The sequence below is a fragment of the Fundulus heteroclitus genome, unplaced genomic scaffold (genome assembly GCF_011125445.2).
Source record: "Fundulus heteroclitus isolate FHET01 unplaced genomic scaffold, MU-UCD_Fhet_4.1 scaffold_85, whole genome shotgun sequence".
In the NCBI taxonomy this organism is placed as follows: Eukaryota; Metazoa; Chordata; class Actinopteri; order Cyprinodontiformes; family Fundulidae; genus Fundulus; species Fundulus heteroclitus.
In genome coordinates this window covers 583099-604567 of record NW_023397307.1, presented here as the reverse complement: position 1 = coordinate 604567, position 21469 = coordinate 583099, and the positions used below count along the sequence as shown (strand labels likewise).

Below are 21469 nucleotides of genomic sequence, written 5' to 3'. Positions count from 1 at the left end.
TGACCCTCTTAGATTAGGATTTTATACTGGACCTGTAATCCCTAATCTGGTTTATACTGCAAAAAGGGAACAAAAAGTAAGTATTTTCTTGAAATGAATCTATTTGTCCTTGATTTGAGCAGCTAAATAAGATTATTGGCCAATAGAATGAGTATCCAGACCCCTAAAATAACCTAAAATAAGATAATTAGATATACTGCACTTAAAAAAAGTGCAGAAATCTTATTCCATTGGCAGATGACCTTATTCACTTGCTTAAATCAAGGGCAAATACACTCATTTAAAGAGGATTTTACTATTTTTAGTCCTTTTTGCTGCGCGGGTATTTGGTGTGAAATGCTCCAGTCCAGATTTGTAGAGTCTGGGTGTCATAGATTGTGAGAGCTGATGGAAAAGCAGTGAAATAAATCCCTTTAGTACTCAGCTGAATCAAAACACATTGTGTGGTCTCATACACCTATTAGAAATCAAACAGGCCATATTTGGATCTTCAGAGGAAGTCAAAATCTTAAGGAAGTTTGAAATGAAAGATGTGTTTGAATCCTGCAACAATAATGAAGCTGCTCAAAAACTATGCTTGTCATGTTTGCTTCTTCCAGCTCTTGGGAACTTTCCATTACGATTTCTTTTTGACCACGTTGACTTGAATTAGCAGGAAACACCCCCATGATGAATGAAGGATACGAGCCAAAGAGCCTTGGTCAGCGAGTAAAGTTGTTTCCCGGCACTTCAAGCGCTGCCGGACTCTAGACTTCAGCAGATCCGTGATCCTCTCCGTGCCCCTTTGGGAGTCGGTGAAGTTGTGCCGGAAACCCGTGGATAAAAACAGCAGGAAAAAGCAAATTAGAGACGAATTATGAGAACAGCCTGATGTTTCTGCTCTGTAAAAAATATCTCAGATGTCACTTTTTGTGGCTCTCATCTTGGAAACGAACGGGATTTTCCTCTACTTCTTTTTTTTTTTCTGCTACGGCATTCAAGGAGAAAAAAAATGCATTGTAAAACAGGGTAAAAGGAAAGTAAATAAAAACTCCTAAATCTTTGTTGCCTTGTCCTCAGATTAACAGCTTGTTGAAGAAGCTTTTAAGCAGTCTCACCTTAATGTTGTGATTTAAAATGTTAATCCAGCTTGATTAAAAAAGAAACTCAGTTCAGTCTGAAGAGACAGACGCGCACAGCGTGATGGACGTTGTGTTCTTGATGACGCTCTGCCAAACACACACCTTTCGGTTCTGTGGCCCAAAAGTAATACGTTTCTTTCACCTCTCAGAGCTCGTTTAGTTCACATTACTTAAAATCCCAGAACCCGGGAGATTACAGACGATTTCTCAGCTGCAGAGCAGAACCAGAACCTGCGCTGCAAAAACTGAATTAAAAAGAATTAAAAAGAAGTAAAAATGTCTTGAAATTAGTGCATTTGTCCTTAATTTGAGCAGGTAAATAAGATGATATGCCAATGGAATGAGTATCTTTTTACCTAAAATAAGATAATTAGATAAACTACACTTGAGATAAGATGATAGAGATGAGTTTCTCCTATTTTAAGCACAAAAATCTTATTCTATTGGCAGATCATTTAAACTTGCTGCTCAAATCAAGGACAAATACACTAATTTCAAGAAAACTTTACTTATTTTCAGTCATGTTTTTGCAGTGTGTTGGAAGTGGTTTCAGGTCCGTCTGTCTTCTGGTCAGTGTTGGAGAAACCTACCGGTGGTTCTTCTGTCGCGTCAGCTTGCATCTGTCTACGTTGGAGGAACAATGTTTAGAAACAGATATTTAGAGCTTAAAGGGATGCTCATGCACTGCAAAAAGGGAATTAAAAGTGAGTAAAACTTTATTGAAATTAGTGCATTTTCCTTGATTTGAGCAGGTAAATAAGATTATTTGCCAATGGAATAAGATTATTGCACTTAAAATAGCAATGATTCATCTCCGTCATCATTTTTCAAGTGCAGGATGTCTAATTTTCTTATTTTAAGGGTAAAACTACTAATCCCATTGGCAAAAAGTCTTATTTACCTGCTTAAATCAATGGAAAATGCACTAATTTCAATAAAACTTTACTTTTTTTTAGTTGCCTTTTTGCAGGGTGTGCAGTCGCATTAAAATTTCACTAGATATAAAAAAAGAGTTCACTGCAAAAATGGAATTAAATATAAGCAACATTTTCTTAAAATTAGTGCATTTGTCCTTGATTTGAGCAGGGAAGTGAGATAATCTGCCAGTGAAATAAGATTTTTCCAATTAAAACAGGAACAACTCATCTCCGTCATCTTATTTCAAGTGCAGTTTATCTAATTATCTTATTTTAGGAGTCAAAATGCTCATTCCATTGGCAGATAATTTTATTTATCTGCTTAAATCAAGGACGAATACACTCATTTCAAGAAAATGTCACTTATTTTTAGTTCCCTTTTTGCAGTGTTGTTTTTTCCACCAGCAGTATAATAATAATACTAATAATAATAATAGTGTGGAGCGTTGATCGGCATCACTGTGAGCTCATGGTTTCATGCTGGTGAGTTTATATACTGAACCTGTACACTGCAAAAACGGATCTAATAATAAGTAAAATGTTCTTAAAATTTGTGTTTTTGTCCTAGGTTTGAGCAGGTAAATAATATGATCTGCCAATGGAATGAGTATTTTGACCCCTAAAATAAGATAATTAGATACATTGCACTTGAGATAAGATGATGAAGATGAGTTGTTCCTATTTTAAGTGCAACAATCTTATTCCGTTGGCAGATCATTATATTTATCTGCCCAAATCAAGGACAGATACACTAATTTTAAGAAAATATTACTCATTTTTACTTCCCTTTTTGCAGTATAGATCCACCAGATGGGGTTCCAGAGTTTCTGTGTCCAAACTGTGGAAGCACAGCTGATGCCAGCTTTAGGCGTTGCAGGTTTTCTTTCTCCCCTGACGTTTCAGAACGGCTGAAAGCCGATCGGATATTTTCTTGGAAACCTGCTTCTTGGTGATGCAGAGCTCGTTGAGTTTGCAGCCGGCCGTCCTCTGAGCGTTCGGGCGTGTCAGGAATGCAGGCCGTGATTTGTCTGAGTTTCACTGCAGAGCCGGCCTGGGAGGGGCGATCCGCTTCTGGCTCAACCTGACACTCAAATTTCCAAAAAAAAGAGCCAAGGAAACTCGGAAAAGGTGGAGCCGAACAGAGGAGAAGCTTAATCCTCCTGCTGCGTGGACCCAGATTTACTTTCTCCCGTCCTCCTCACTGGGTGACCCAGTTTAGGTTCACGTCTCAAGGCCCGATAACTGGGTTAGAAAAGCAGGTTAATGATCTGCCTCTCCGCTCGCAGTGATCGAAGTTTAAGCAGCCGTCCTCTGTGTGAGGAAACACGTTGCGGTTTCATCATCGCAGCTAATTGGCAACTCGCGATGCAAACAAGAACAAGCTGGAGCAGCACCCCAAGTTAAAGTTATGCCGTCTTAAATGCGGTCATTCTGAGCAGCTGAAAAGATGTCCGCAGCTTTTATAGAAAGGAGTCAGCGGCTCTGGTCCAAATTTGTTGGATTTTCATTTTGCTTTTTGGGGGAGAAAAAGTATTTTTTTCCTCGAATATAACAGCTTCATCCGGATTTCCGTTTTCTTTATGTGGAGAACTATAAATTAAGTCCAATAAGGACAATACACTGCAAAAAGGGAACTAAAATTGAGTAAGATTTTGTTGAAATGAGTGTATTTGTCCTTGATTTGAGCCGCTAAATACGATTATCTGCTAATGGAATGAGCATTTTTACCCCGATATAAGATAATTAGACATACTCACTGCAAAAACGTATCTAAAAACAAGTAAAATGTTCTTAAGGTTAGTCTATTTGTCTTTGATTTGAGCCAATAAATAAGATTATCTGCCAATGGAATGAGTATCTTTACCCCTAAAATAAGATAATTAGACATCCTGCACCTGAAATAAGATGATGGTGATGAATTGTTTAAGTGGAAAAATCTTATTTAATTGGCAAATCATCTTATTTACCTGCTCAAATCAAGGACAAATACACTAATTTAAAGAAAATATTACTTATTTTTAGTTCTGTTTTTGCAGTGCTGCACTAAGATGATGGACATGAGTTGTTCCTATTTTAAGCGATCTTTTAATCTTATTCCATTGGCAGATAATTTAAACTTACTAGCTCAAATCAAGGACAAATACACTCATTTGAAGAAAATTTTACCTACTTTAAAAGTTCCCTGTTTGCAGTGTGAAGTTTGGCCTGGCTCAGATAAAGACGGTGACCTTGAGCTGTCAGGAGGATCTACTCCTGATTGAGCCTACAGCTGAATCCACTGAAGACAGAAAACAGGACGTTTGGGTTTACGACGCTCTTTTATTTTAATTTCTCATCGTTAATCTCCTATGATTTAATGTCTGCAGACATTATGGATTTAGCTTCCGGTCTGAACCTGACCCGACCTCCGGTATTGATCAGCACATCGACTGAATTAAAAGCTCGGCTCCTCGGCTGCCGTTTGCTGACTCACGATGCAGACGAAGAGATTTCCCTGTAAATCATCTCTAACCTTGGATGAAATAAGGTCTCGGTTTATAGTGCTACTTTTAAGAGATTTGGCTCCATTACGGTTTTATGGGGACAAAAAGCTTGTTTCAAATCCTCATTTATAACAGCTTACCAGACATTGGTCAGGCCTTCAGAGCTTTAATAAAGATTTAAATAGGATCGGAGCAGGATACATTCAAACAAAAGTTTTCATGGTGTATAGTGAAAGCTTTTATGGTGATTTTTTATATTTGAATGTACATAAAGTGCTTTGTTAAAGTACCTGTTCTTGTTTTGGGTTTTTTTGTGCTTTTTTGGGAACTGAATGCATGAATCAGGAAAACCACCGACTCACCAACAACAGCTGTTATAAACATATTTAATTATCATGTTATATGTCGATGACTCTTTTCTTTATTTGTGTAGCCTTTTTTTTCCTTCATTTTACAATAAAAATAACTGATGGTGATTTTCTGTCTCTCAGATTTTGGACATCAACTGGACGGGACTCACGAACATGTTGGACATTCCAGGCGTTAAGTAAGTACACGTCTGTCTCCATGTACATAAGAATTGAGAAGGTGAAAAAAAGAAGAAGAAGAAACAGTTTCAAAAAGCTGCCTAAATATTACAAATTCACTATAATCCATATTTGGTATCATGCGTTTTGCTAAAAATGAGTACATTTTCTAACCGTTTGATGCAGTCCTTAAAGCAGGGGAGAGAATTAAACCAAACGCAGTTTTAACTTTGTATCCTCGACCGTATCTCCTTTCCAACGTTTTCTTGGATAAACGTTGCCCAGAGCTCCTCCGGTCCTCCAACACTGCAAAAAGAGAACTAAAAATAAGTAAAATTTTCTTGAAATGAATGTATTTACCCTTGATTTGAGCAGGTAAATAAGATTATTTGCCAATGGAATGAGTATTTGTACCCCTAAAATAAGATAATTAGATATACTGCACTTGAAATAAGATGATGGAGATGAATTGTTCCTATTTTAAGTGCTAAAATCTTATTCCATTGGCAAATAATCTTATTTACCTGCTTAAATCAAGGGCAAATACGTTCATTTCAAGAAAATTTTACCTGTTTTTAGTTCTATTTTTGCTGTGAATGACCCACGACTCCCCCACATGTGTGGCCCCTCGACGTCCGCAGATTCCCCCTCGTTGGCCTCCACTTGTGCCGGGAGGGCGTGAAGCGTTTGGACCGAGGGAGTCTTTACACAGCACACTGGGGAGTGACCTTTGGACCTGGGGATTCGTCAGCAATTTACCTGCCGTCGTTATTCTAAAAGTACAAAATATGCTGAAAATGTTGGACGCATTCCCGATAAATGACCAGCTCCTGATTCTATGCATCTATGGATAGTTGTGGACCTGGTTTGTAAGATTTATGAATTTTAGTTACATGACACATTTCCATTAAATTACATTTTTAGTCATTTTTGTGCGATGCGTTAAACTCAATATGCTGTATGAGTCGTTCCTAAGTAAAATGTAAATAAACTGGGAAAATGCATTTAGTGACAGTGATAGTGGTATAAATAGTGTTAAACTGTGAGACTAATGCCCATGCATTTAAAACAAATAAAAAAAATTGTTTATTCATTTTAATCAATAGTTCTGATGCATTTTAAATGTGATAGAAATATTTCACATGCATACGTCGTGTGTCTTCATAAGGAGAAAATGATTTGCATGAATTGATATAGCTTAATAAAGTTATTGCCACTTAATGAACAAACAGTGCAGGGCATCTGTTGACAGCCTCAGAGTCGTTCTATGCAGTAGTTTTCTTTATTTCTGGTTAGAGATGCACCGATATGAAAATTTGGGCTGATATCGAGATCCGATATTAATTTTGCTGTTATGTCCGACAACCTGAGTTCTGTGATGGTCAAGTTTATACAACTTTGTACCAACTGAAGCAAACAATCTGGATTATAGTCTAGACTTTTTTTTGTTTTTTTGTTTTTTATTTCTGCTTCATCTAAAAAACAAAAACACAATCCAGGCTGTGATGCATCACTGTCACATGACCGAACTAAAACCACACAACCAACACCTCAACCTCTTTAAATACAGGCACTAACTAGATGAAAATAATCACCAGTTGTTAACATCGGCCCGGTTTTACTTATCAGACCGATACTGATATGTGAGAAATGACTAACATTGGCCGATAATCCTTATTTCTTGTGAATCCTCAGCAGTGAAGCTTCCAGCAGGAATAGGGGTCGGTTCTTTTAAAGGTCCACACTCGAGATTCATACCAGTAACATCATAAAGAACAAATAAATAATTTATGTGGGCCCTCTGTGCCAAGGCTGGTCAGTAAAACTTGGAATTTGGTTCTTTGGGGTTTAAATGCTCTGCAAAAACGGATCTAAAAATAAGTAAAATGTTCTTAAAGTTAGTGTATTTGTCCTTCATTTGAGCAGGTAAATAATATTATCTGCCAATGGAATGAGTATTTTGACCCCTAAAATAAGATATTTAGACATCCTGCACTTGAAATAAGATGATGGAGATGAATCGTTCCTATTCTAAGTGCAAAAATCTTATTCCATTGGAAAATCATCTTATTTACCTGCTCAAATCAAGGACAAACACACTCATTTTAAAGAATATTTAACTTATTTCTAGTTCTGTTTTTGCAGTGTGACCTCAAAGTATTTCAAAAACGAGGTTTGTCTTGATTGTTTCAAACAAAGCAGCGAATGGCTCCTCTTCATTCAGACGTAATCCCACGCCCTCTTATGCATATGAGGCGTCAAACCGAAACCCAATCATCTGGCTGCTCAGCTGGAGATGCAAGATATGAGGAAAAAAAAACACCAAGCATTCAGGAACGGTCACACTGAGAAGATGGCAGGAATCACGCAGCCTTTGAAACGAGGGAATTATACGACGGTTATTTCAACATGTGAGCGGGAATCTGTAAATGCACGGCTGACATTCATGCTGCATGTTCTGCCGTGTTTCATGCGAACCTTAAACATGACTGGGGGGGCGGTTTGTTTGCATGTTGTTGTGTTTTTTCGCCCCTAATTTCCTCCAAACACTGCAAAAACAGAACTAAAATAAGTTACATTTTCTTTAAATGAGTGTGTTTGTCCTTGATTTGAGCTGGTAAACAACATGATCTGCCAATGGAATGAGTATTTTGTCTCCTAAAATAAGATAATTAGACATTCTGCCCTCTAAATAAGATGATGGAGATGAGTTGTTCTTATTTTAAGTGCAAAAATCTTATTCCATTGGCAAATAATCTTATTTACCACCTCAAATCAAGGAAAAATGCACTCATTTCAAGAAAATTTTACTTATTTTTTCTTTCGTTTTTGCAGTGAAGTAGTAGAATTGAACTTTGAAGCGAGTGGGTCACTGTGGGAGCACAGAGGGCTGCTATCAGGGAGAGATTGCACCTCTGCGTAGATATGTAGTTGTTTCCTCCTCCTTTTTTTTTTCTCCACTGTTTGTGTTCTGGCAAAGAAACCCTCGAACAGACTCCACCCATGAAAATGTCGCTCTGCTAGTTGAACTAGTTTGAAGGAGGCCATTTGTCCGTGTTTGTGTGTGTTAGAGCGCGCTTTGATCAGCTACAGACCAGCTCTGGCCACACCCTCCTGTTCCTCTCTGCACGCGCCGGGGAAGTCATTTTTCCTAAGCCAGGATTTGCATTCGGTCCCGAAAACGACACAGAAACCCGAATATACCTTAATGTCTGTCCTTTTTAAATTAAAGACACGCACTCTGCGTCAGACAATAAAAAAAGTACTTTTTAAAGAGAAACTAAGGGGGATACTTGAAAAGGTATTCATATGCATGAATCTATAGTTTCTTCCTGACAAATGTTTATTAATTCACTAAATTTTTAGATTATTAAAACACTTTTCTACTCGTATCTCTGCTTTATTCTTGGTGTCAAACTGGCCCCGGATAAACCCTGCTGCAGAGGGAAGCCTTGGGTCTCCTGAACCAGGACTCTGCCGCCATCTAGAGGAAAAGAGGCAGAAAGCCCGGAAGATGTTGACATTGCATCTCAATCATCATGTCATTGTCATTTTGATAAGATAATCACGACTAATCCATCCATTAATACCCACGTATCCTTGCAGGAGTGGCCGCTGCTGCTCTCAGGCTGCCATCAGACTGGACAGCCCGCCAAGTCCAACACTGAGACACGCAGGACAAACAGCCACAAATCAATACGTCATAGATTAGATTAATCTACAACCTGCCTGTCAGGGCTTTGCATTGTGGGAGGGAGCAAGAGTACCCAGAGAGAAGAGCTCCATGCAGAGTTGATGATTACTGTACATAAGACCATAAAGAAAATCATTTTTAACCCAGAAACGTCTCCTTAATGAAAAGGATGCAGAATATGGAGCTGCTGAGTTGACAGTGAACTCCGGGTCAGGCCAGTTTCCGGGTCAGTCGAGCACAGGGGAAATAGCTGAAATAAGTGTAAAAAAAAAAGATACTCCTTTATTTTTAAAGACAAAACAGAAATGTGTGATTCTGCAGTCAGTTTGCAGCTTCTTCTTCTTCTGCTACAAGCCTACATGTAGATTATTGCAGCTGAAGAAAGCAGAGCAAGCTCAGATCACTGCAGACGCTAATAAAGCCACAATAGCTCGAGTCATAGCTATTGTTTTTTTTTTTTAAGTAGACGCACATAAATCTACTAATAATAGTGTAATAACATGCCTCGCTCTGTAAATGTACGTAAATCTGACACTTTCAGTAGTTCATCCATCCATTTTCTTTGACTTTTCTTATCCCTCTCCTCTCCAATGCGCTCCAGCTCATTTTGCTGTTCCCATGCCAGATGGGTTACACGGTCCCTCCAGCACGTTCTGGATTGAGGTTCTTTCCTGACAGGGTCATGCCCAGGAAGTCTCTACACTGCAAAAACAGAAATAAAAATGCGTAAAAATTCCTTGAAATTAGTGCATTTGTCCTAGATTTGAGCAGGTAAATAAGATGATCTGCCAATGGAATGAGTATTTTGACCCCTAAAATAAGATAATTAGATCTACTGCACTTGAGATAAGATGATGGGGATGAGTTATTCCTATTTTAAGTGCGAAAATCTTATTCCATTGGCAAATTATCTTATTTACCTGCTCAAATCAAGGATAAATGCACTAATTTCAAGAAAATTTGTATTATTTTTAGTTCCATTTTTGCAGTGTAAAGTCCTGATCAGATGCCCAGAGTGCCTCAGCGGGACTCTTTAGATGCTCCTGATGATGCGAGCTCTTTACCTTATCTTTCACTCAGAGCGTCGCTCATTTTAACCGCCTGTATCTGGATAATTGTGCGTTAGCTCGAAAAGCCCGCCGACGCAAACCAATCAGCCTCTTCAAGCAGAGATCCGTGGCCTCAGACGATTAGGGAGCCTCATTTGCTGCTTTGAAACCCCCGAAATAAACATTCAGTAACTTCTTCCTTTGCTTGACCGTTTAAAAACAAGCACTATTAAAAAACAAGTGATTTTTTTTTTTACTGAAACCACTGTTTTTCCCCTGTGTTCCTCTCCCTATCCACTATCTTTCTGGCTTCAGTGGTTTGTGCGACGGCCTCGTCCAGGACATCATCTACAGCTACTTGGTGCTGCCGAACCGTCTCAACATCCCTCTGGTGGGAGAGGCTGAACTGGCCAGGATCCGCTTCCCCATTCCACAGGTATCACATGCAGAAGAAGAACCTTTCTGCTACTTAAAGTGTTCAAATCAAAACTCAAAACCCACATGTTCAAGATTGCCTTTTCATTATGATTTTATATTACTTTCCACTGTGTGATTTGTGTTGTTTCTTTTAATTATGACGACTGCTTTTACCATTTGTTGTTTTTACATGTACAGTGACCTTGAGTGTTTTGAAAGGCGCTTGAAATAAAATGTATTATTATTATTATTATTAAAGCTCTGCTAGTCATTTTATATTTGTACCCTCTGAACCAGAAATCTTCACTATGATCTTTTTTATCTATCTATCTATCTATCTATCTATCTATCTATCTATCTATCTATCTATCTATCTATCTATCTATCTATCTATCTATCTATCTATCTATCTATCTATCTATCTATCTATCTATCTATCTATCTATCTATCTATCTATCTATCTATCTATCGATATACAGTTGCTACAGCTCTTTTATCATAAAAACTACACACATCTGTTACACTGCAAAAAGGGAGCTCAAAGCAAAATTTTCTTGAGATTTGTGTATTTTTTCTTGATTTGAGCAACTAAATAAGACTATTTTCCAATGGAATAAGGTTTTGCACTTAAAATAAGAACAATTCATCTCCATCATCTTATTTCAAGTGCAGGATATCTAATTATCTTATTTTACGGGTAGAAATACTCATTTTCATTGGCAAATAGTCTTATTTAGCTGCTCAAATTAAGTAAAAAATATACTAATTTCAAGAAAATTTTACTTGCTTTAAGTTACATTTTTGCAGTGTAGAAATTACATGAAAAATTATCTCGATTTTATTCACTCTGATGACCTTTCAAAGAGCTTTTCCACATTAAAGCAAATAAAGCCCAAATCTGTCCCTCCATCTCTTCTGCCATTAATCCTGAACTCAATACTTTTTTTTTGTGTGTCCTGTCTGGCAAAGTGGCAATAAGAATTGTTGCCTTAATGCCAAAAAAAGAGCCCAACAGATTTTACTTTCACAAGTGGAGCCATACTGCTTTCGCCATAGTGTTCCGCTGGATTTATATATGCAAGAAGCTTTATTAGATTTTATGCTGTGGCTATTTCATGTTCAATGGACACAGAAACAGGAAGGTAGAAGAGGGAAAAAAGGAGAGAAACAGATCAGACAAAATGCTACAAGGGAGAAAAGATGAAAGAGAAAGGGAAAGAGCAATATAACATCCTCAGAGTCTGCTTCTACACCTGCAAAGAAAGATATAAAAAGAACAACAAAACCAGCAGATTAAGTATTACAGGTACAGGCAGCCAACCCAACATATTGATACCATCACTGAAGAATCTACAGTATTATTTAATGTAATGTTTAATGTATAAAGTCACAGCTGAAGATAATAATATGGGTTTTCTGTATAGAACTGAATCTGTAAGTAAACTTGATACTCAAACAGCTCTACCTTGGTGGCGCGATCCGACTTTTCTCTAGTTAAAAGCGTAATAGGTGGAAACAAAATAAAAGTCCCAGATCCTGAACAGTATGCTACCTGTACTGCTGCTCATACACACCCACTGCTGAATACATTCAAGAGCCTCTTGTCTGCTTTTCCTTCTGTTTCCGCTCTTAAGGCTTTGCTAAGAGTCCACTTCATCGAAGCCCAGGACCTGCTGTCCAAGGACAAGTTCCTGGGAGGACTGATCAAGGGCAAGTCCGACCCGTACGGCACCATCCAGCTCGGGACGCAACAGTTCAAGAGCAAAGTCATCAAAGAGAACTTGAATCCTAAATGGAACGACGTTTTTGAGGTGAGCGTTACTCAAGTGGTTTGCTTGTGCCGCAAGTCAGATGAATGTTTGTCGGTTTGTGCGCACTGCAAAAACGGAACTAGAAATAAGTAAAATGTTCTTAAAATTTGTGTATTTGTCCTTAATTTGAGCAGGTAAATAAGATGATTTGCCAATGGAATAAGATTTTTACACTTGAAATAGGAACAATTCATCTCCATCATCTTATTTCAAGTTCAGGATGTCTAATCATCTTATTTTAGGGGTCAAAATACTGATTCCATTGGCAGATAATCTTATTTATCTGCCCAAATCAAGGATAAATACACTAACTTTAAGAACATTTTACTTATTTTTAGATCCTTTTTTGCAGTGCGTGGAGGTTCCTAAGTTGTTCCACCTGCATTGAGAATCAGATTTTCAGCTCCTTTTTCTTTCCTTGGGTCCTCCGTATTTCACAGCATTTAATGCGGGTTTATCTTTGTTTGTTTTTTTTAGTTTTTGATATACGACAACACGTCAAAGAATATGGAAATTGAACTGTTTGACGAAGACCCAGATGAAGATGACAGATTGGGATGGTAGGTTCTTTTTCACTGAATATAATGTTAAGCGACAAAGAAAATAAAAAAACACTTTCTTAATAAACATTAAACATTTTTTTTTTTTTTATAACTTGTGTTGCAGTTTGGTGCTGGACATGGCTGAGGTCCAGAAGTTACAAACGGTGGAGGAGGTGATGCCTCTTTTCTTCTATGATTTACTCTTCTTCCACTCACGCCCTGATGAAGCCAATAGGACCATTCCACTCATCAGTTTTTATTTTTTTATTGATATTTTTATTATTAATGCAAAAATAATAAATAAATCAAAGTTCATGTAACCATTTTAAGGAACTTTACCAAAAAAAATGTTTTATTAAATTTGTTTTATTTTATAAATTATCTGACAAAAGGGGAGGGATTTTGTATTTTCTGCTGCCATTTCATAGTAAATTCTAGAAATACTTCCAGATATGCCTTGCAGATCTCTCCACAGAATGAGCTGGAAAGTGATAATCAGATATAGATTATTGATTTCTTTTCCCCCCCTCTCAGTGGTTTGCTTTGGAAGATGTGCCCAGAGGGAAGCTGCACCTGAAGCTGGAGTGGCTGTCTCTGGTCTCCACACCTGAGAAGCTGAACCAGGTAGAGCTGCTTTACTCTCAGTGAAGGCTGGAACCTGCAGCCCAAGGCGGACCAGGCAAAGCGAAAATGTTGACCCTGTTTTGCTCTCGCAGGCGCTGGCCAGCATCAAGGCGGATAGTTCCCAGGCCAGCGACGGGCTGTCGTCTGCGGTGCTCGTCGTCTTCCTGGATTCAGCCAGGAAGCTGTCGGTGAGTCCCTCTGGTCCACAATCACACGGTCCACTCTCACTCCGGCTAAAATCTGTTTTAGAAGTTTTAAATGGAACGGACTGGTCAGACATTTGTTTTAGGAGTCTTATGATATTTTACAGGTTGTCTCGATTTCTCCTGTATTTTAGTTTTAAAAATTGAAATTGAAAATTATAGATAAACTGCGTCAGAGTTGATCTTGTCTTGTACGCTTTTCTGCTTTCATGCTTTTCTCTTGCTCTTTCCTCCATCTTGTCTTTAAAGATGAAGCAGTTGCAAGTCAGACATGCTCATTTAAATTCATTGCTTTTATTCTGTTAACAGGCTTGATTGTTTGTAGTGGGTGAAACATTTTTTTCAATCGATCAATAATGAAAGCTACACTGCAAAAACGGATCTAAAAATAAGTAAAATGTTCTTAAAATTTGTGTTTATATCCTAGATTTAAGCAGGTAAATAAGATGATCTGCCAATGGGATAAGTATTTTTGACCCCTAAAATAAGATAATTAGATATATTGTACTTGAAATAAGATGATGGAGATGAATTGTTCCTATTTTAAGTGCAAAAATCTTATTCTATTGGCAGATAATCTGATTTACCTGCTCAAATCAAGAAAAAATACACAACTTTTAAGAACATTTTAATTATTTTTAGTTCTGTTTTTGCAGTGTAAAGATCATTGTTCAAGGATGACCAGAAATATTGTATTTTTGCGTCAAAAAAAGGAAAAAAAGTCGCACTGGACTATTTGCATTTATTTAGACATTTATGTCACACAATCCAAGACTAAAACATATTAAATTACACAGCTGCATCCATACCTGGGAGGTTGAATGGGGTAAATTAGCAGCTCCAACCAAAAGTTTTTAGACTTAGACAACTATTTGTCATTTTGTATGCACAGAGTGCGTACAAAACGAAATTTCGTTTGCATACAGCTTTAAAAATCACAGTAAATTGCAGTAAATTACAGGATAAGGTGCAGCGGTGATTTATGTAAACAATTGAAATGTAAACAATCTAAACAATGCAGGGGAAATAGTGTGCGATTTAATACTGTGTAGTCTACACAGTATTATTAAAAACTGTGTAGACTACGAATGTGGTACAGAGTCCATTTTTTGCTTCAGCAGTTCAACAGTCTTTATCCAGCGCATTTGAGCGTAACGGCCCGCTACGCTGAAAGTTGTCAAAATTACACCTAAATTAGGCCGTGAGCATAACAGCGCTACATGCTAAGCTAACAGTACGACTCTGAAACAACGACACGGATGTTTCAGAGCAACATAAGCCTTACTTACATCAGCGAAGTTGTAACCCACCCGAACAACAGACCTGTTAGTTAGCGCTAGCTGTTAGCTTTGGTTTCTTACTGGTCAATATGAATTTAAACTTCATGTATAAGTCACATCTGAATATAAGTCACAGGAACTGCCAAACTATGAAAAAAGGTGTGACTTACAGTCCGAAAAATACAGTATGTATTAGCCATTTAAATCCTGAGCGGTCACCTATAATGTTAATAAATTTTGTGGCTGGTCACTGATGTTTTGTGACTACAGGAAAAATTTGCTTGCATCTGAAGAAACAAAAGATGGATTGATATTTTAGCTCTTTTTTTAATTTATTTTTTATTTAGCTTTTTAGACTTACCCAATTTAACTATGAATTAATGCATTACTTACATAATACTCAAACTCATCACATTTCCATATAGCAACTGTGTTTGAGTTTAGTTTAAGAGCAGATTCTCAAACATTCATTGTGAAAATACTTTTTTTTTTTTTTTTTTTAAAGTAATACAAGCTGACTGTTTTGTTAGCAAGCACTGATGGTCTTGTTTTTGTGTGCATATATATTATAGTTTATGGTAAGAAAAATTTTTGTAGTGGTTCAGATCAAGCATAAGCCTCACTTTGCTCCTCTCAGCCTCCTCTGCTTTTTCTTCCTCTTTCCCCCTCTGCCTCCTCGCTGCTCTGAAGAGCGTCTTCGAGGGGAACTTGGGTTCAGGCCAATTAAAAGAGAGGAGGTCGGCGGGCCTCGTGTTTTGTGAGAACACGTCTTCTCTCTATAGGAGCTTATTTGTGAGTCCACTAGCTGATTTTCTGCATCTTAGCTGGGTTTGGAGAATGCCGAGGAGTGATTATGTCTCACTTTGCCTGAACAGCATGAATCCCCTCCAGTGCATGGGATTGAATCCCTGTGTTACTGTTGTACGTTGGTAAAGTTTTTTTTTTTGTTGACTGATTCCAAAGCTGAAGGATGGCACATCAAAATGCATTAAAGCATTTACTGAAAAGTAGCCGCTGGAAGTTTAAACTCTGCTAACATGTCGACTACAGCCAGAAAAAAGCAAACACAACTTGTTTTATTGACAAGGCAAACATTAAGGCGTTTTTGTCTGGAGGAACTGAGGCAGACAGACAAGAAACAAACAAATGAATGTTTTAAATGCTGAATGATGCAACATGCTAGGCTAACGCTACAAGCTAACGACCCTGGTACTTGAGTGCGACTTAAAAAGGTCCGTAAAGCTACTTTTTCTGAAAGTGGATAGTAGTACAACCTGAGCTAATGTCCTTCCTTTAAATATTAGCTTCATGGACAAAGACAGGGTTTTGCTGGCGCTGTTCTACTGCAGATCGAATCAACGCGGGGAAATGCTAATCAGCTAACGGTTCAGGCGGCTTATAAATAACGAAGCAATGTAAACAAACCAGTGTACCCTCCTCCATTACTTCTCAGTTTGGTTGTTCAGCTTTTGGAGGCTAATGTGGCTAATAATAGCGCAGGTTATGGTCGAGTCAGACTAAAACCCCCAACCCTAACCCAAAAAAAAGTAGTAAAACCGTAGCAACCTACCTGTAGTAGATCACAAAGAGGCAGACCTTGCACAGAGCTGCTTCTGAATATATTTGCGTGAAACAGATCCTTGTTTGCAATGTGAAAAATATAGTTGGTATGCTCCAGATTCATGTTTGTTTTGCATAGAATTTTTCTTCATTTGTCCCTCAGTATTAAATTGTATTTTTGTATCATCAGCAAATTAGCACACAAATGGAAGCACACAGTGACGCACTAAAGAGGCGTAATTATAATAAAATAAAAATAATTGCATGACTGAATCAAAGGTACATACTTCCAAAAAGGATATTAACACTTATAATTTTTGTTTATTGTCTACTATAAGCCAAACAAGGAAGTGACTCTAAACGAGGGTTGACTTGTCCTCCTAATTACCCCCCCCCCCCCAAAGAAGTTAAAATTAAAGTTCATCATGTTGTGATTAATCATATTTTTGTTCTTAACCAGAAAGAACCCTGGCCTTTTGACTAACCTATCAGGAACTAACATGTCTGCAGCTCAGAGCTCTTAAAAAGAAATCTGCATTGACCAGTTTGAGTTTTATTAACAAGGACATTTTGATTCAGCTCTGAAAAGTGCAGTTAGTCCATCACTGGTTATTACCGTTCAAATTAAAATTACACATTCAGTGACTTACAAAGATCTTGAATGTGTTCACATTTTTCACAGTACAGCCGTTAAATGAAATGTAATTTATTAGGATTGTAATTTTATGCGCCAACGTAAAGTGATGTGGAAGGGAACCTAACTTTTTTTACAGCTCAGAAAAATGAATTTGTACACAAACACAGTAAGAACTACGTCTTATTCGTGCGTCATAATGACTGGGTCTAAACCCAGACCTAAAAGCAATAAAGAGACATTCAGACTCCCTCCCTCCACTGAACTTTATGTATTTAGCAAAGAAATAGATAGCAACAGGTTTGCCCCGGCCTATAAACACGATCACAAAAAACTTATCAGATATATAAAGTAGTTGTTTAGTAATTATGCATTTTGAGTTTAGGGAGTTTTTCAGGGGTTAGGCCAAATTGTTTGTGGATTGCTTCCCTTCATCATCCCCGGTTTCCCATACACTGTTTGTACAATAAAAGGTGGACAAGTTCAGCTTTTCAGTCGTTGCAAAATTTATCTTACTCCAATTTTCCAAGATTAAACTGCAGGAGGAACAAACAAAAATGCAGTGAGACCAACTTTTGCAACTGAAGCTACTGCCCCCAGCTGGTCATCAGAGGAAACTCAGGTTGAAGCCACTGGGTTCTGTCCATCTTTTATGTACGCTTTATGGTTTGACGTCATTATGTGTTCAATTTTTTTTCTTCCTTCTCCTCCCAAAACGAGTTCAGTTCTTCAGAAAGTCTGCAGTTCAAAGTTTGCACGCACAGATATCTTACAATGTCCATGTGAAAAATATCATCCCATATGTTTTATGTTGTTAAAGAGATGACAAAGTCTGCAGTGGTAAAGTTCAACACAAGCAGAGTTCACAGTACTGTTATTATCAAGTAAAGATCTTCTATCCATCAGTGGTGTTCTTAAAGCAGATATTTTATCCCCAAGACGTTTCCAATTTCCTCTCACCTGAGCTTCCTTTAACTTTATTTTTATAAGGAATTTCCGTAAGGTAGGCGCTTGGAATTTTTTTTCAACTACTTTAAGTGCTAAATCTTTTTGATTTAACAGAAAGACCTTTAAATCATAAAAATATTTAGAAATTAAAGGAGACATTAAAAAGAATTGAAATAGATACCAAAATGAAACTTTGAATGTATTTAGGTGGACAATTATTTTTAAATTTTCAGACTGTCGTTGCCAGTCTAATGATTTCAGACAGAAAGTTCTGATAATGTCCGATATACAGGAGCCAATCAATAATGACATGCAGGAACTTGAAGACCCAGCTGCTTGTTTTGAATTAACGGTGCAGTATATTTATGTTGTTGTTGTTAATGTTATTCGGTAAATCCAATGGTTATATATTCATACTCTGCAACAGCTGATGTGGTCTGAAATAAAAAAGCTGGGGAATGACCCAGGCATCCCTAAATAAGTTCAACACTCTTTAAATAAACACATTTGCTTCCGTTTCTCTGCAATGAAATCAAGGTAGGTGCTGTGATCTATGTGCGCCGATGCACTTTGCTATTTTTCAATGTTGTGGTAACTCGAGTCCCATCAAGACTTTCTGATTAACACGTTTTGATGAGAGCTAGAGGTGAATATCAGAGCTAAACTATGTGATATAAATGTTCTGTTATAGTTCACAAACTTTAGTGCATCGGACAAGAAGCCTGTTGATCATCTCTGTGCCACTAGAGCAGGGGTCAGCAACCCAAAATGTTTAACGAGCCATATTGGACCAAAAAAAAAACATCTGTCTGGAGCCACAAAAAATTAAAAGTCTGAAATAAGCCTTATAATAAAGGCAACATGAGCTGTGTCTATATTAGCTATGTTAGCCTACTACCAAATGGCTAAGTAGGCTACAAATACATAATGAGCATTCATGTTTCATTTTTATTTTCCCTGCAGCACATCCTGGAGAGAATAAAGCACCACTTGACTATACTGCTGTATGATGAGACTTTAAATTTAACTTCCATAACAATATTGACAAATTATATTTCATTACATTGATGAATAATGAAGAAATTAGTATTTGTATGTAATTTTTATTTTGAGGATTCGAAAAAACAACAATGGAACATGCACAATGGGCCTCCTACAACTTCAGACCTCCCCATGGAAATAAAGTGCAGTTATCTTTAATGCTCACTAACACAACAACGTTCCCATCCTGGGGATTTTTCCACGCAAAAATGAACTGATGAACATATTAGTTATTTCAATAACTCACATCATCCCATTACTAATTGCATATGTTGAATATAGCCAATTATTGATTTATTTGAGTATGTTTAAACATAAAGAAACTTAGAACTTAACCATACCTGACCAAACTTCATCACGATTGGCTGACATGTCCTTTCAATGTGTTTTGTAATCAATGCGCCCTCCCCACTTCCCCCTTTTGTGTTGAATTTATGAAGTGTGAGAAAGCAGCTTTTAATTCCCATCAAATAACTCATATGAAGCCAACTTGCTTTTTCAGCAGCAATAACATTATTTCTTATGGTTAAATATTCTCCATATGCCTTCATTAAAAATTACTAATTCCACTCGCGGGAAATGCACACTTTAAGGCTTATTTCCTGTCGCTGCCATGGTGAATGTTATCTGCGTTCCATTGATCAGGGCTTTTTTCATGCTTGCGTTGAAGTCACGGTTGGTTGGGCACTGAGTTTAGTTTAGACACTGCAGGGCAGAAATAGCCGTCTTTTGCCCAATTTACTGTGATATCGCCTATGAAAGCAAAATATTCGGTCCAAGAACTGTTGAATCCTCTGTTCTCCTCAGCTATCTTTCTGTTTTTCCCCTTTGGGATCCATGGCTCATCACACACCCACCGGTTTGATTACAACAGCGACCCGCCTGGCGTGTCACAGCTTATGACGCGAATCTCCGTTGACCGATATTTTGAAATGTAATATGTATTCTACACATTTGAACATCATTGGAAAACATTGAGAATCTTTGTCTTGGGGTTTCCCTGCTACAGAAACCACACTAAAATGGAAAATATATTTTCCCTCTCATCTTTTTCCATTTTCATACATTTAAAAAAAAAGCTTCAGAGAGCCACAAGGGCGGCGCTAAAGAGCCGCGGGTTGCCGACCCCCGCACTAGAGGGAGCTCTTCCACCGCAGTTTGAGAACCATGTTTCTAACTAAATTTGTTTGACAAATGTATTTTCAAAATAACTTTAGATAAAACTATTGATCAATGTTATTTCCTGTATAAATCTTCTATGAATTTCCGTCTGAATGACTTTTATCCAGCTCTACCTGCAGATTCATTGAACTGAGCTATGACATTAACCATGTGCTCATCCATGTTGTCTCTTTGTCTCTCTCACTCTGTGGGTGCATCCCAACCCGTTGGTGATGCTGGCGGTGATGGTGTGGTTCATCAACTTCTCCTCTTCCTCTTCCCCTGCATGCCCCCCCTTCCCCCCTTAAATAACCTCCCGGTTTGTGTGTGTGTGTGTGTGTGTTTCCGTGTGCGTTACTTTCTTCTGCCTTCACCTCACTGGGGGACAATCAAAGCGCAATCCGTTAGAGTTCAACCAAGCGGGGCTGAGGAAGGCCTCGGTCAGTAAGAGCATCAAGGTAACAGCAACAGAGTACACGCACGAAGCTCAGACACAGAAGGAAAAGCGTGAATGAGATGCCGAGACGTCTCCACAAACACACACAGCTACCCGTAGGATCACCTGTAGAAAGGTTCATTCACGTAAATTCAATCACAGCTGCACATCCATTTCATTTACTGACCCTCCTGCTGGCTGACTAAAACTGTGTCTAACAGTGTGTTGTATATAACACCGTTACTGTCTGGCCTACACTCACCCTTTTTTTGGATTCATTTGTCTTCTGGGTTGTTTTTTTTCTGGACTTTTTGGGTTATGGAATTTTTACCCGATCTTTCCCAAAGTTTCTATTCTAAATCTGTTATTACAGCCTAAAGGTAACATTTGATGGGCTCAACTTGATTTTACTTTTAAAAAAAATTGTAGGATTGTCATTTAAGAAAGCTTCTGTGTGTTTGCAAGTGGATAATTGTGAGGATAAAAACACAAGAAAAAAAATGAGCCGTTCTCAGTGAAGCGTTAAACATAATAAAAAGATATGGTGCTGTATGTCAAAGCTTCTCATCATCCCTTCTTGTTTGTAAAACCTGTGCTTGTTCTCCTGCAGTCCGGCAAAAAGATAACCAGTGAGCCAAGCCCATTTGTCCAGTTCAGAGTGGGACACAAGCACTTTGACAGCAAGGTGAGACTACATGTGGTTTACCGAATTACGCTGCTCGGTTGAACTGTTAATCTTATTGCTAAAAGTGTTATGGTCCATAGCATTTTGCTTTTTGTTAATAACCAACACCCTTTTAGGGCATAAATGTGCATTTATGTTCCCTGCGCTTTGGTTCTGCACTCGGTGTGTTAGCCCCTTTTCCATTGCAGGGAATTTCAGCCTTTACCTGACATTTTTAAAGCCCTTCATGCATTTTGATGCAATTTTACCTGAGAAATTCCACATCTTTCCATGTGGTCTGGTATTAGGACTTTTTGACCACCCTGGGATCTCTGAAGGATGGGGCTATGTGCTGA

General features: G+C 38.0%; 1 protein-coding gene across 4 annotated transcripts in view; it reads left to right on the top strand.

Annotated features, from left to right (window-relative positions):
• esyt2a (extended synaptotagmin-like protein 2a) overlaps window positions 1-21469 on the top strand; it is a 68383-nt gene that overhangs the window by 38266 nt on the left and 8648 nt on the right. The window contains exons 8-17 of one of the 4 annotated variants that reach the window (XM_036134536.1): window positions 5013-5068; window positions 10107-10227; window positions 11844-12020; window positions 12498-12580; window positions 12687-12735; window positions 13097-13186; window positions 13279-13374; window positions 15360-15461; window positions 20409-20471; window positions 21060-21134. In XM_036134536.1, the coding sequence (XP_035990429.1) occupies window positions 5013-5068; window positions 10107-10227; window positions 11844-12020; window positions 12498-12580; window positions 12687-12735; window positions 13097-13186; window positions 13279-13374; window positions 15360-15461; window positions 20409-20471; window positions 21060-21134 (912 nt within the window). The remainder of the gene's footprint in view (window positions 1-5012; window positions 5069-10106; window positions 10228-11843; window positions 12021-12497; window positions 12581-12686; window positions 12736-13096; window positions 13187-13278; window positions 13375-15359; window positions 15462-20408; window positions 20472-21059; window positions 21135-21469) is intronic. The other 3 variants (XM_012855898.3, XM_021312515.2, XM_012855899.3) reach the window with 3 other exon arrangements.